The 16,640-nt window shown below is 40.6% G+C and overlaps 1 protein-coding gene across 5 annotated transcripts in view; it reads left to right on the top strand.

The window, feature by feature from the left end:
• Window positions 1-15,643, top strand: part of LOC102698365 (dynein heavy chain domain-containing protein 1) — a 72,630-nt gene extending 56,987 nt beyond the window's left edge. For 4 of the 5 annotated variants that reach the window (XM_069185628.1, XM_069185630.1, XM_069185627.1 and 1 more), the window contains 5 exons: window positions 894-1,092; window positions 1,767-1,858; window positions 8,484-8,612; window positions 9,615-10,204; window positions 14,393-15,643. In XM_069185628.1, coding sequence (XP_069041729.1) covers window positions 894-1,092; window positions 1,767-1,858; window positions 8,484-8,612; window positions 9,615-10,204; window positions 14,393-14,752 — 1,370 coding nt within the window. In that variant the 3' untranslated portion in view covers window positions 14,753-15,643. Of the gene's footprint in view, window positions 1-893; window positions 1,093-1,766; window positions 1,859-8,483; window positions 8,613-8,990; window positions 9,158-9,614; window positions 10,205-14,392 lie in introns of those variants that run through there. The other variant, XM_069185629.1, reaches the window with a different exon arrangement.
• The last annotated feature ends 997 nt before the right edge of the window (window positions 15,644-16,640 follow it).

The raw sequence follows: 16,640 nt of genomic DNA, 5'->3' as shown, positions 1-16,640 counted from the left end.
AAAAGACAACCACTCAAGTATCCTTAAGAAAAACTTTACAGACTTTCTCCTAAGTACTGTAAAGAAACTAAGCTTACTTTCTCATTTCATCACTTGGTCCCTCTTTTTAGCTCCTTTTTTAGCTCATTCATTTAAAGCAAAAGTATAATGTATATATTCTTCAATGATTCATTTTACTGAAAAAATCTAAAGACCTCCCAATCTATGCAGTCCTTATTAAAATTGAACTTTTAATTTCTTAAAATGTTTAACTTTGTTTGAAGCCATTCCTAAACCAGGTATAAAATTAAATCACTTTTATTTTTTAATTTACACATCTTGTAATTATAATCATTAACCATAACAGGTGATATACTTTTATTACCAAGTAACATATGCTCAGCAAAATAATTTGACAAATCTAACTATATGTTTGCATTAATGGGGAGTGTTCTGGTACAAGATACCTAACCCTAACAATAATCTACAGTATTTGAAAAATTAGCTAGTTACAGGTTATTGATAAGGGGAAACATAGGTTAAGGCATTTTGAATCAACGATACTTACAGTTAAAGACAGCTATCATTTATTATGACTTGTTTCTTACTGACTCAGTGGTAACTTCAAATACCAGGTCTGTCTTTGTATGTGGACAAGTTGAAAAAGTGTGTATAGTTCTAGAAGAAGTATCTTTCATATTTCCAATATCTCACTAGCTCAATAATCTTTACAAACTGTAAACATTCTTAAATTAAATGTGGACAATACATATTATTAATGGCCTAAAAACCATGCAGTAGTATTAGACTTTGTTTGACATAGACTGGGAAGTTAATCTTAGCCCTCATCTCAGCAGTATTCAGGGTAGCTGCAAGTACAGTATGTAACCCTATCTGGCCTCTGTGTGCTGCAGCTGCTGTGAAGGCCTGTGCCTTGCGACTAGCCTGCGACTCTCCCTGGGAGCTTAAGGAGACACTGTGCAGCTCACTGAGGCAGGCTGCTGCTGGTCCCTGCCCCCCTGCTGACCTACAGATCCGCTGTGCTGTACTGCACTCTGTCCTGCTGCAGAGACAGAACTACCGTCAGATTGCGCAGGGACATCTGCACTGCTGGTGAGAGCCTCCTGGAACCTGCACCATTGCCACAGTGAAGAAAGTATACTCTGTGTGCTCCTGAATCTTTGATTTCATGGAACAGTGCAGCTTTTCTAAATCTGCCGTCTCTTAACATCTCATATATATCAATGAAGACCTGCATCATGAAGAATTTCAGAGCATGTGAAGAGTTTGCAGATACTCTCAAAGAATCAGTAAGCTTAGATTGCTCCTAAGTAAAAGGGTTTATCTATTTTTTTTTTCTTTTTAAAGCTGCAATCTATTTAAACAGACTGAAACATACTGTACCATGTTTGGGAATTTTGGTTTAAATACAAAGTCAGTTTAAATTTTAATTATTGCTGCAACACTTTAAAAACTTTTGCACATGATTTTAGTCTTCAAAAAATGGTTTAAATGTTTATAATAAAGATTAAAGTGATTGTGTTATTGAACACATGAAATGGTGAATACATGTTAAAATATTTTAGATTCTTCATATGATCGAAGCTAAACCTATTATATGAACAAATCCATTCACAACAGTGTTTTCCACAGAAGTGTACCACTGCTAGATTAAAGAAAAGTATTGTTACTCAGAGACTTACTACCCTAACCTTTGTTGTATGTATTCAAATTACATATTACATGGCTAACAAATTTTTCACTCTTCTCTTCTGGTTATACTGTAGGACCCAAGAGGATCTGCTTGCTGTCTTGAATGCTTGGGAAAAGATTGAGAGACTGTGTGAGGACCCAGTCCAAGCCCTGGAGTTCATAGCAGGTAGAAACGTATACCAAAGGCTCAGGAAGCTGAATCTGGTTTGTCAGGTGGACAAATACAGTTTTACAAGGTTATGGTAAATCAGTTATGATTTTTTTTCTTAATAATTGCTGTCAGTTTGGGCAGTGGGTTTTGCAAATGATATCATTATTGTTTGTTGTACTGTGTAGTGTGCTCTCACGAGGCACCAGTTCTGTAGGGGTTTGGGCATTTACGTGGACAATTATTAATTGTAGCCGTAAATCATAAAAAGATTCTTTTAATGGCTTTAGAATCCAACCTTGGTCAGTCACAAAGAGTTACACATACAGATGCAGCCATTCAAAGTGCGCGGCAAAGACACGTATCGGAGTTAATTGGCTACGGCCTCGCACATCGTGACGCGCGATGACGCAAAATACCACGGTACGTGATTTGATTGACCGACAGGGGCACTTGTGGTGCGTTGGTCGGTCGTAGAAAGATTTAAATGTCTTTACTGTGCCCGTTTTAGTATTAAATATTTATATGGAATTTTACCACTGAAGGGAAATCTTAGTAGCTGAGCATAAAAAGAATAGGAGCATACTGTAACGTGTGTGAAGGCCATAAACGATATTAATTTTGGAACATAAACATACAATATATGGCTGGTCTCAGTACTTTAAAGGAAATATACACACCAGTATTCCATTTCTCCCTAAACATTTTAAGCATCGAAGTCTTTAACTAACATGATACCGGAGTCAACAAGAATACTTTTAGATTAAAAGGGAATATAATATGGGATCGTGTATCTAAAACAATTAATAACGATATAATTATATTCATGTACCGCAACACAAGCCGGAATCCAGCCGGAGCAATGACTTTTTTTTAACAAACATTTCTTTGAAAAAATAAAACGTTTCCCTGGGTCAGAGATTAAATAAAACTTCACTCGCACCAAACAAATTTATATTTCTAAATATCACAACATGATCAAATTTAAGTCATTTTAATAACAATGAATAGTCACCTATGCATTACAATATAAACATTTATATTGATTTAAATCGCGTTTTGATTTAAATCGTGTTTTTTGATTCACAATCAGACAAATGCTACATAAATTGATATCTTTGTTTCCTAAGCATCTTAATAAACTTTCAGCATAGCTTTCTCCCCGTTTAGATTTATTTTTCTTGGGATTAAACGTGGAAAGATTAGATTGTAATAGTTTTTATTTTTTAAATACATTTTAGAAAAGTGTAATCTATACTAAAAAGCTGTACACCACCTGCTATAAAGATACATATTGTAATACTTTCGGGTTCGGATAGGACAGACACAAGAACTCAGACTTGCAGAGTTAAAGCAAGTTAAAGCCTTGATTTTATATATCACCTTTAAAAGTGGCATCTCAAAGCAGTACAGTAGATGTAAAAACAGTTAAAAGGACCACAGATTAGAAAGTAAATACCCATCACTGATTGTACCCATCTGTCGTGCTAATAAAGCACCTTGAATTGAATTGAATTGAATTGAATTGAGAGGGGGGGGGGAGGGCGAGCGAGAGAGCACAGCCAGGACAGGCAAATAAGATACACTCCATAGACAATCGCAACAGCGACATATCATAAAACATCTGCACATATTGTTAAATTATTACTTGTTTTTCAGGAAGTTAAAAAAACACTTGAATTACTTATCCAGTCTCTCGAAATAAAATTATTTTTCAAGCATTGCAACTATCGTAGGGCAACGTGTTTTTTTTAATCCAACATTGACAGCCACATCTTAAATCATGTCAGTCAGCTCTTTTTTCTCTATTTGAATTGTACTTACTGGGTTTTGGAGGGGGGGAGGTGTCTTTCGCTGCCCCCTTCTACTTTGAAAATACCTGTGACACCGGTTTAATTCGTCACAGCCAGCACCCCCGCAGAGAGGGGGGTTGTACTTGCAGTGCATCGGTATAGATGGGAAAGCCAGAGCCGACAGCTACGCCGCCCCCGTGTTTGGGGTGCTTATCATTCTCAGTGCATAACAAGGAAGATTAATAAACATAAACATAATCTCATGGTTAAATAGTCAAGTCTAGGCATGTGTGAGTCTAGTCTCACAGAGCTTCAACAGCAGATGACAACTTGTGAGTTCCATTAAGAATGATCAAAAGCATTTCATTAATAGCACGTTTGCGTTTGTCTGGGTGCTGACAAAGTAAAAAACAATTACTTTTTGACAATGAAGAACTGTATGTGTGTCTCTCTCTCTGCTGGCTTTTGTAATCGTTTTTATTTTTAAATACATTTTAGCAAAGTAATGTACCATAAAAGTATTGTGAGACATATTTGGGTTAACATGTTCAGTGTGTGGTAATTTGTTTGGTGCGAGTGAAGTTTTATTTAATCTCTGACCCAGGGAAAAGTGTGGTGTGGACGGCTGAGGAGAGAATGCAGGCTCGCGCTTGTCCGTTATTCTTTTTGTCTTCTGGCTTGGTCGGATAGTTTTTATTTTTGTTTTATCAATAAAGTTTGATAATCGGCCAGTGAAAGCTCTGTTGTCCTTCTCATGAATGCCTGAAACATTGTACCGAACCCAGGATTTTACAGTATTTTTTCTTTAAAATACCAATAAAGGCAACATACAGTTTACATAATATGTTGATGTTCCAAAATTAATATCGTTTATGACCTTTATGACCTTCGTTATGCTCTTCGTTAAAGTCTAAGCAGGAACACATCATTATATCTCATTTTGTATTTCTTTTTTAAAAAAATTGTTTGCCAGCCTAACAGTATTGTTGTTATTGTTTTTATCCTGTAAAGCGCTTTGAGGAGCCACCTTTAAAGGCGCTATATACAATAAAGTTAATTATTATTACTATTATTACTAACCTGTGAATGTTGTACCGATCTCCCCACAAACTGAGCTGGTGGCTGTGAGAAAACCTGCTCAGCTTTCATTCCCTGTCCCTTCTGGGGGACTAGGTGTGTTGGCAACCCTGCCGTTGAGGCAGGAACAATCAGGTCAGTCTCACTCACTACCTGGTAGTTGTGAGAAATAATGTTACCTGACTACAGGTTCCCTGGGTCACAGCAGAGGGAATCGACATCTGGGATCAGGTGTGTCCACAACGCAGTAGTCCCAGTGTCCAGCTGGGCTCTCTGTCTAACCTGTGAATGTTGTACCGGGGGCACCTGGCGGTGGCCCTGTGACAGCTGCTCAAGCAGATCCTCACTAATAGAGGACCTCTCAGGGCTAAGGTTGAGGGCTGCATCACCAACCGGCTCTCCTGCCATCTGGATCCCTTCCACCAATGCAGGGTGGTAATCCTGACCCCTCTTGGGTGACAGGGTGCACAGGGAAAGCTCCTTTTTATCACCAGGTGGGAAGATCAGCTCCTCTTTAGGGATGTAAAAGGTGTGTGCTTTACCTGGTGGATCAGGCGGCTGCTTGGAGCACCGCTCCTGTGGCAGGGAGGCTGTTGGGACCTCGGCCGGGGCAGGACTACCCTGTATATTCGGGGAACGAGAGAATATTTTTATTTCTTGTCCAGAGGGAACAGAAGGAATCTCCGCATGGGCTTCTGTGTTCGGTAGGCCTTGTGTGAGCACAGTCTGCCTCTTGGCCCCCCTTTCCTTCTGTACAGAAGGCTTAGGAGCCTTGACCTGTTTCCACACTTTGCTTTTCTGGTGATCCACCCAAGGTTCCACTCTGAGTCGCATGCCCTTCTCTTTTTCTACCCGTTTGAGCTTGCCACGTGACATCAAAACCTTTCAACCTCAGTGTCTCACTGTGTAAGGCATCTCCCATGGCAGTCTTGAGGTAAAAGCTTCTTGCTTTTCCTCTGTGTTTTACTGCCTGCTCTGTGACTTCAGGGATGGAGTCAGCACTCGCTTGGGAGTGGCTGACCTTATCCAGGCAGGAACCCTTCCGCTCAATCAGGTCTCCGCTTCCTCCAGTGGAGAGTATCAGCTCATTCACGCTTCTGGCAGCCTTGGGGAGCGGTTGTCCCTGTCCTAATAAAACTTGTTCAAGCCTGGCCAGGCGGGTGGCTACTGAATTTTTTTGTTCAGCCTTCTCTAGCCCTTTCCCTTCCCCGGTGTTCTCATGACACTTAGGACACTGGGTGTGGTCCTGTGTACCTGCTTTGGAACGGGGCTTAGCCAGCTCAGGAGCCTGTGCTACTTTGAGCAGGAGGGGATTCACCCTGCTGGCTCTGGTGGCGAACACAGTCGCTTTAACAGCTTTTTGCTCGTAGCGACTTTGGACATCATACTCCCAGGCTTTCTGCACGAATCTCTTAATATCAGTCATTTTCATGGTGTGTGCATCTGTATGCATTAAGATCATCTTTCTGACTGACGGGTGGAGATTCGCAATGAATAAACCCTTGAAATGTGTGTTCTCTTCGCAACCCTCATCATTTCGCCCTGCAAAATAAGTTCGTCTAAGTCTCTCGTAATATTCGCAAGAGGACTCGTCTCTCTCGTGCTTAATGTTAAGGTCAGCGGCTATCATGGCAGACGGGTCAATAAGTACACTGTATTCTTGGATAAGTGCTTGACAAAGCTGTTCAAAGTCATTTAAGACTTTCTTCATCTGCCTAGCCATCCACTCATGTACAGCTCTGCTGGTAGTTTTCCTGAACAGAAACACTTTCTCCTGTTCTGTGGCGTTTGGCAGGTACTGCAGGGTATACCTGAGGTCTTGAATATAACTCTCGATATTATTCTCTGACACTGCAGGGTCAAATCTCTCCATGTCCCTCACTAGCTCTCTCAGAGAATGGAGATTTATCCTTCTAGCTTCTCCGCTGACGGAGATATGGCGGAGATCGTGGTCAGACTTGTCGCTGCTGGAGAGAGTGCTTAATAGCGACTTGAATTCAGACCTTTTAGCAACCATCGTTAAACGTAAAGAGTATTACTTTTAAGTACGAAATCACAGTTTTACCACAGAAAACCACAAGATCAAGTATTCAATCAACCCGGTAGATTGCAAAAGATCACAAAACAATCAAGCACTGCTTAAAGAGCAAGGGGAACTTTTTGTCTTTCGGCTTTCAGCACACTGTATTGTGTAGTATGAAACCCGCAGCGTTTTATATGAATTATTCCGCTTGGTTGACTCATTTCAGTCTTACCAGGCCCACCCAGGGACGCCAGTTTATGTAGTGTGCTCTCACGAGGCACCAGTTCTGTAGGGGTTTGGGCATTTACTGGGACAATTATTAATTGTAGCCATAAATCACAAAATGATTCTTTTAATGGCTTCAGAATCCAACCTTGCGATATAACTCAAACAATGCACACACACACAGGTACTAATACATGAGGATACATTTATTAATACATAGAATATGCATGTAAACCTCATAGATCTTATCGTGAGGGTTATCAGAATACAAGAGGTATATATTCAGTCAGTTACAAAGAGTTACACATACCAAGAGGACATACGGTCGGTATATCATTCATTTAGACCATTTCGTAATTGAACTTGGTTACAACTTCTACATTAGAGGCTCAAAACAAGTACATAACTCTTAGGAATTAAATTGATATCAACTGGTTGAGATAACAATTGAATTCTCGAGCTGTAATGCAGTGAAGTTGAATACTCATCCAATCTTTGGGGATTCAGATCTCCTGCGGGCACAAAGAAGCAGTTGCAGGCTTGTTGCTGTCCAATCTGCGCTCTCTGGCTCCGTGCCAAGCTGTGCTGTGCGGCTTGCGACGGTGCACTGCTGTCTGAAGACCGGCTAGTTAGTGTTGGCTTTAACTAGTGAAGTTTGTGCACAGGAGAAAAGATGACTGTGGGTCCCAGCAGGTCAGGAAGAAGACCGGTTCGTTCCTGATGAAGCGCTAATTCTGAATACTGATTCAGCTGTCCACAGTTCCGACCTGTTCACGAGGCTTGCTGCTGATGCTAACCTCGGGTGGATCCTTTGGTTACTCGTGGCAACCTCCACTCTCGACTCTTAGAACAAAGCAAAGTTCTGGCACTCGGACACACTGGCCGTTACATGGTTGTCCGGGCTGAGTCTCAGGATGGTCAGGAGGCACGCTGCGAGAATGTCCTGCCCTTGGGAACCTTTCTTCTCCTTGGCCGTCCTGCCCTGGAATTGTCTCACACCCCTGGAATTCTCCTGAAACTCTGTGTTGCCTGTTTTTACCTGGAGGAACTTCAGCTCGTTCATTGGCTGAAAGTTTTGTGGGCATCAGAGACCCACGTGGGTTACTCGGCCCTACCAGGCCCTGATTGGTTGATCAAGGTGAGATATGAGTCACTTACTCTTGACAGTTAGGAATGCAGTCCAGATGTCCATCTGGCACTCCCTAGACAGATAGGCAATGGATGAGCATTGATCATGATAGCCAGGCTTAGTTAAGTGCATCCTCATTTGGGAGCTGTCCCTTATTAAAAGAAAACATCTTTAAATCAGCCTGCATGAATAGCTTCTCTGTGGCTGCACCACAGAGATGAAGAAAGAGATGGGCCCTCATTTGGGAAAGCCCAGCAACACTTAATTCTGTCTTATTAACAAGCATTGCTGTTACAACTAGTTTGGTCTGTTAAGGGAAACGTTATAATTTCTCTGGTGTGGATCCTTTTAGTTGTGTTCTCTGAGATTTCTTCATCAAACCTGTCCTGCCTACAGGGTCACTGGTGTATGGTGGACATGCTGTGGACAGTGAAGATCTGGATGTCTTGCAGGAGGTGGCCAGGTCCTGCCTGTGGGGCAGGGGACTTCATGCCCCAGAAATCATTGGGATTTCTGGCTGCTATGGTATGAAAATTACAATTGTGATATTATGAAGACCACTGTTCTAAAGGAATATAAAAAAATTACACAGTAAGGGACCTGATTACCTGTGGTTTTTCATTCACATGCATGTTGTTTTTCTATATTTAACACTTTTCAGCTTTAAATTCTGTGGTACCATAAAGCCATTTCTTATCTAGACTGACCTTTTGTTAATCACATGACAATCAAAATGTGGTTTCAGGGGACAGACTTAAAAGAAAATTGTGCACTGACATCCTAACTGTCACGCCCTCTGCAGCCAGAGGGCGCTCCTTCTCTGTCCTGTCTCTCATTTCCTGTTCTTTGCTGTCCTGCTGGTGTTTCTCTCTCTCTGGGGCTATATATTTCCGGGTCTTTCAGTCTGCCTTTGCTCAGCATTGACGTTCGGATGTCCTGAGACCCGCCTAGCACCAGGTCGCCCCACGTCCACAACCTGAGGGCATAGGCATTTCCTGAACAGCTGAGCCCGGGCTTACCCCCATCTCGCCACTACGCATAGGGTCTGTCTGCTTTCCTGCCATTCTACGGTTCGTCCTTTCCGACATCCGTGACACTAACATGATGGTAAAGGTAATAGATATGGTCACGATGCAGGTTTGAAGGAGCCACGGCAAATGCTTGTAAAAGTTGATGCCCCGTGTGAGGGGGCAGAGAACTGGCATGAGGTCAGCTTGGAAGGTTTAAAGAAAGAAAAACAAAAATGCCGCTTTACAGTGGGGACCAGGCTAAAAAAAAAAGAAAAAGGAAAGAAAAAAATGTAATAATTTGGATTTGAAGAAGTCGCTTCAGACTGGACTAGAAAGAGGGGGGTCTGCGATGGAGAAAACAAAAGCACTGGGATTATTGAAAGGGGGACTAACTGAGTTTTGGAAAAAAATTGTAAAAAATACTCCACTATGTCACAGCATGATAAGGTTAGCTAAAATCTCTATTTATAACATGTCTAAATTACATATGATGTGCTGAGTGCTCTTGTGGTTGCAGGTGCGTCCCCCAGGCTGGCCATGCTGCAGGACTTGGAGCAGAGAGTCCAACAACTGGCATCCAGCTCCGTGATCCTGGGTCTCAGTGCAGGCTTGGTTAGGGAGCTCATTACAGACAGGAGTCAGATCCTAAACAGCCTGTTGGAATCCCAGATGTCCAAGCTGTATGTGAGCGACCAACCAGCAGCACCTGATATCAGTCAGGCCAGAGAGAGGCTGCAGGCCCTGAGGGAGAGTATGGACAGGAATGAGGAGAGCCGGGGAGCAAGGGTACATAGGCCCCTGCAGCAGTTTGTGCAGAAGGAATGGGACAGCATCATCTCTGTTGTGTCTTCTATGTTATCTGAGCTTAGCCAATCAAGTGGCTGTAACAAGACATTGAGCTCCTGGGATTCCTCTCAAACACTGTTCTTGTTGCATCAGTTGGAGTCCCAGGCAAAGCTGCTAGGAGCCTACCTTTGGGAGGAGACACCCCCTGCAGTCTACCACCTTTCTGCCTTCCAGAATCCTAAGGGTTTCTTGGTGGCTGTGTTGCAAGAGCAAGCCCGAGCTGAACAGAGGGACATCAGCAATTTTTCCCTGCAGTACCAGGTAAGACTAATTTGCCACCCACTTACACAACGAACCTCTGAAAACACAGGACCTATACTACAAAACCAGAAAAGGAAAACTCTTAACCATTTTTTACCCTTGGTTATATAAACATTTTCACAACAATTACGTATTTAAGTCCAGTTAAATTTATTACCAGAAATCCATGCTGTAATGAAGGCAACAGATTCATCTCTTTCATGCAAAGATGAGGTTAACTAAAATATTAGATTCATATCTTGAATTTAATTTAGCAACAAAAAATAGTGCATTTATACTTAAACTGGAATCAGATCAGTGTATTCTAATATGGAATCAGAAAATGTTTCCATTTCGTTCTAACATTATTGCAAGGATTCACAACCCAGGTCCATTAGAAACAATACAGGCAGTCTTCCAGATCACCCTTAAATCACCAGTTTATATAAATTTAAACAGAGCAGCTACAATGGTCACTATTAAACAGTTCTAACTATTTATAAATAGATGACTTACAAGAGTCCTTTAAAATATAATGGGGCCCATCAGGCTAGCAACCATTTTGATAGTTAGAACAAAACAATTCTAGTGTAGGAAAGTGTGGCAGATCCTCCTTAAATGGTAGCATGTTATCGAACAGCAAATTAATCCCCTATAGTAGGGTCTTTGCACCCTACTTATTGCAACCTGATAAAAGGGGGAGTAACAAAGTTAAGGATAAATTTGGATCAACCTTGGTTTAATAAAACCTGTCCCACTTAGTCCCTAACCTTCTGCTTATTCCCTTTATGTCTAAACCTAATGACTGTGACCTGTACATGTCCTTTCCTAGCTTAACCTTGGAAAGGGAGAGTGAACTATGCTTCTTTAAGTCATTTTATAGTGGGGTGAGAATTTGTTTGTCAAAATTCCCTGACAGCACCAAATTTGCCGAACATCATCTACAGCTCATTACATGTGCAATGTATTGGTGCACCTCCAACAGCCAAACTACATCAGAGGTAAATAGATTCTGAAAGAAAAGGTTAATCTACTGGACCCTCGGGTACAGGAAAAAGCGAATAGCAAGCCTCCTGAAAAGGGGGACCAAAGTGGTTAAAGGACAGTCTTGAGGTTGCAACGTTTGCGCAGAGTAAGTGCTGTCAGCAGAAATATGTAAAAAGTGAATACAGCAGTGCCAGTGAAAACCTGGGGTGAAGTGAAAAAATGCCAAAGACCCATCAAAGTGGCTCCTCAGCTTTAAATAGAAAATTAGGAATTGAATAATAAGCTAAGTAACTAAACACTGATCCGGTCAGAAAAGCAAACCCTGGAAAACCATGAGCCCTTGTTAGAATGTGACGGTTTCCCAGGGCAACCGTTGGCCGAAGGAAACTATCATGACAATATCAGTGCAAAATGGATGGCAAGAGCTTAAACAGATTCTGCTTAAGGCACAGAACACGTTTATCCCAATACTAAGCAAATCAAAACCTAGAACACCTTATCTCACAAAGTTCAACAAATTACAAAATGTAAAAAGGAAAATAAGCACTTTGTGAAGTGATTAAAAATAACAGGACCCTGTTAAAGAAAAAGTGTACAGTGAATTGTGAACACTGGTTAAAAAGAATAATAGAAAGGCCAAGAGAGATAGAATAGAAAGGGTTATTGCAATGGTGACTGAAACATATAAAAAGTTCAATACTGCAACAGTAAAGGAGCATTAAGGATTAAGTAAAACATATCCGATGACAAACTTTTAGATGATAAAAGGGGAATTGCAGATATACTGAGTATTAAACTCAGGTACTCACTAAGGAATAAGTAGACAATATGCCTCATGCAGAAGAAGGAAGTTCTTTAATAAACATCATTGGCATAGGAGAAATAGATGTATTTCAGGGATGGAAGTACTAAGGATGAATACATCTCCAGGATCTTACCAACTGTACTCAAGGAAACAAGAGTCAATGAAAGCATTGATAAAACGCTTATTTGCTTTGCTTTCACTCAAGAAAAGGCTGGAAGAGATCTTTGGATCAATTAACAACTAACTACAGTAAATATAAAAAGTCTACACACCCTTATTGAAATTGCAGGTTTTTGTGATGTAAAGCCAAAAATCAAGATAAATCATGTCAGCCATTTTTCCATCTTTAATTTGACCTTAAACAAAACAAATAGATAATTATTAGGAAAAATAATTGAAATTACAAAACCTACAACACCCTGGTTGAACTTTTATAATGGAGGCTGTAGCTGTGTTCAGAGTTAGTCAATCACATTCAAAATCATGTCCAAAGGTAAGTAACATGCACCTGCCATCAATGGAAGTGATTCTGATTAAAAGAATAAAAATCAGCTGTTCCTGTAGGATTTCCTTGAAATTTTCGCAGTTGCATCCTACTGGGATACTCATGGTCTGCAAGGAGCTGACAAAACACCTACGGGATCTTATTGTTGAAAGGCACTGATCAGGAGAGGGGTATAAAAGAATATCAAAGGTATTGACTGTACCATGGAGCACTGTGAAGACTATCATCAATAAGTGGAGACACGGACATTGCCAAGATCAGGACAACCCTCCAAAGTTGATGACAGGACAAAGAGAAAACTTATCAGGGAGGCAACCAAGAGGCCTACAGCAACATTAAAGGAACTGCAGGAATTTTTGGCAGGTACTGGTCACTCCTTGCATGTGACAACAATCTTCTGTATTCTGTTCGTCTGGGCTATGGGGTAGGGTGGCAAGAGCATTTCTCACAAAAGAAGAACATCCAAGCCCATCCAAATTTTGCAAAAAAAAAAATACATCCAATCACCCCAAACCATGTGGGAAAATGTCTTATGGTCTGATGATACAAAGATTTTGGCCTTAATTCTAAAAGATATGTTTGGCCCAAAGACAACACAGCTTCTTGTTGTCATGTTGTCCAAAGAACATCATGCCTATTGTAAAGCATGATAGTGGCACCATCATGCTTTGGGGCTGCTTCTCTTCAGCTGGGAAAGGGGTTCTAGTCAAGATAGATGGGATAATGACTTGCTCCAAATATCAAGATATTTTGGCACAAAACCTGACAGCAGGCCTCTGTCAGAAAGCTGAATATGAAGAGGTATTTCACCTTCCAATATAATGACCCAAAGCACACATCCAAGGAATGGCTTCAGAAAAGGAAGATCAAAGTCTTGGAACAGCCCAGTCAGAGCCCAGACCTCAATCCCATAGAAAATCTGTGGAATGACCTAAAGAGGGTTGGCAGATCCCCTGGCAATTTGAAGGAGCTTGCAATGTCCAGGTGTGCAAAGTTGATAGAGACTTATTCAGAAAGACTTACTGCTGTAATAAATGCAAAAGGTGCTTCCAAAAAGTATTAGTTGGGGGGGGGGGGTGCACACTTATGCAACCAGGTTGTAGGTTTTTTAATTTGAATTATTTTTCCTAATAATTATTTGTTTTTCTCTTGAATTTTGTTGGTTGCAAGGTTACATTAAAGATGGAAAAATGTCTGAGATGATTTATCTTGATTTCTGGCTTTTATTTAGAAAAAACCTGCAGTTTCAATAAGGATATGTAGACTTTTTTATATCCACTGTACCAAATTGAAAGGCCTCCTCTCATTTGTAATATTTACCTTACGTTCTTATCCTATGAGAAGCATTTTAGTCTAAGTCAGGGCTCAACCGCCAGCCTTCCCTTGGCTGTCGGCTACCCTTGTTCTTCCCAGACCAATAACCCTTAAATCTCACAGTGACTAGCCTCCCTCCATAATTAGACAGTTACACAAATTCTCCTGTGTTTTTACCTATCAAGAGAACTAATTGCAATCAACCACAGCGATTTTTATCACAACAAAATGCATTATTTTCTAAAATTGTCTCTAAGACACACACCCAAAACACAAACTGGAACATACAGCTTGGAGAGACATGTTCCAGTTAAAAAAACATGGAGTGCATTTCATCTTTAATTTGATAGTTTATTATGAGTCCTTGCAGGTTGAGTGCTGTAACATATAGTCTGAATAACAGAAAGCTAAACATCTTCAGTAACCTCAACTGCTATCCCTGTAAACTCTCCAACTGGTAGGTGCACAATGTCAAAAGATAAGTGGTCAGTATAGACAATAAAAGAGTTGAGGAGCATTTTTAAATGGGATTACCTGAAACACAAGAAAACTTGCATTGTCTATATATGTCCTTTACAATCTGCTATTTTTTGTATAGGTCCTCAAAACCAGTGCCATTCCGTCATCTCCGCCACACAGCGGTATCTACATCACAGGCCTAGAGCTGCACGGTGCACTGTGGGATACACGTCTGGGTGCTGTCCAGGAGACACTGTCCATCCAGCCATGCCAGCTGCCGGTGGTGTGGGTCAGAGCCACAGCAGACATCACCACAGCAACCAGCAGCCCTTCCTCTTTTCCCCTGTACCTCTGCCCTGTGTACAAGGACTTGATCCCTGGGCATCTCATGGACAGGGACAAAATCACTTACATCCCCCTGGTAGCCAAGCTTCCCCCCACCCTCTGCAAGATAAGACGAGTTAGAATCATAATCAGGCAACTGACCACAGACCTTTAAATAACAGCATCTTTTACTGAAATAATCTAGGCTAAATAATTGTTTTTAATATAAAACAAATGACCTTTCAATAAACTTGGTATACAGTGAAATTTAGGAACAATTTTGAAAAAGTCTTGAATCTAACATTACATTTATAGAATGTCTCTTGGCTCACACATTTACACAGGTATTTCATCGATTACATATGTTACTATTTAGGATTAGCCCTTTTCCACATTTCACAATTAGATATATACACACATACACATTTAAATGTTTTTCATATCTAAAATAAATATTACTTTGAAAATACCTGTAAACTGTAGTCACCTTCCAATCAAGTATTATGGCTACATTAGTAATCCATCAATTGACAAGATACATTTATTATTAAAGATCACAGTCTTATAAACGTGATAGTTCAATGTCTCTCTGTGCTGTAAGTATCACTAAGACATATACCGAGAATCCCATCCATTAGGGGCTTTGTGTCCACTGTAGTTAACTGGGGGGGGTGCCCATTTTGAGCCACTTTGAAGCCCATTTGGTTTCCAAACTACACTGTCAATTGTCTTTCTTCATCTCTTCTTGTACATGCAGGGCTTTAGTTCCAGACCTGCTGTATGGCTTTTCCCTTCAGATTCCGTTGTCTTGATTAACTCAAAAGTGTAGAAATAACAGTAACTAGTGTCCTAAAAAAACAGAAAAAGAGAACACATCAGATTATAATTAAAGGCAGAGCAATTACAAAATGTACAATTGTGCGACTTAAGCTTAGAGACTGTTTTTTGGAATAGTCAGTTACATCTCTTCTCATCAACCCCTGTAAACAGAACTCTGTATTGTTAATCACATTGGATTTCAGTAAAATCTAAATAAAATTAAAAATATTCATTATGTATTCAATAATCAAGGTAATCAAATCAATGAATTATTTACAAACAGTACAGCACTGATAACAGAATTTCTGTTTCACATCGGTTTTCTTGGCTTTATCACACACCGGTTTGAATGAAGACTGTATAAACACCCTTTTGAAACCCTAAAACCTCTGTCTATCTGGCATTTTTCACAATTTAGGTCTCATAATGTACACTATAAAGTTCAGCATCTGTTGGACAAGTACCAACAGATTCAGAGTTGGGAATCACCTTTGACTGCAAACTCTAACTGCAAACTCACAGGCACTGTATTGTATGGCAGACCAAAGTTACCATTTCTGACTCCTGACCACCTTAACTGTTTAATCAACAGCATGCAGCCACTTTTGATGAATTCCTATGACAGCTAGGTAGCTCATAACCAATCAGTATTATCAGAGTGAAGCCTGAACCCTGTAGCTCAGTGTAAGTACATTGACATATGATTGATTCAGAATCCCTATCATGGGACATGCATATGTCATAGATAATTGTAGTTGTGGTTCTACATTAACATTAGTAATTACACTAATTAATTAGCACAGTGGTTCTAAACTTTTTGGACCAAGTACCACCCCTGATCAAACCAAAGAATTCAAGTACCACCTACAAGTCATCTTCCCATAGGAACCACAGAAAATCTCAATGACCAACTTGAGTGTGCACGCACACTCTCACATACACACAGAATAAAAATAGAAACACTTATAAACATAGCACTGAGCACTTACCATTTCAGTGAGAGGGGTGAGCTTGTTTAGCAAAGCCTTGCAATACCAGGGATGAGGGCAGTGAGCTTCAAACACAGATCTGGCTCAGCATCCATTTTGCTGCGGTACTTTGTCTTGATTACAGTGAGAGCAGAGAAACCTTTCTCACAAAGGTAGGTTGTAGCAAAAGGCATCAAAAATTGTACAGCCTTTAATGAGAGGGCTGGGTATTCACTCTGTCTTTAGATTCCAGAAATGCAACAGTGACTGTTGTTT

Source organism: Lepisosteus oculatus, chromosome 28 (assembly GCF_040954835.1).
Source record: "Lepisosteus oculatus isolate fLepOcu1 chromosome 28, fLepOcu1.hap2, whole genome shotgun sequence".
NCBI lineage: Eukaryota > Metazoa > Chordata > Actinopteri > Semionotiformes > Lepisosteidae > Lepisosteus > Lepisosteus oculatus.
This window is presented reverse-complemented; position numbering and strand designations above follow the sequence as displayed.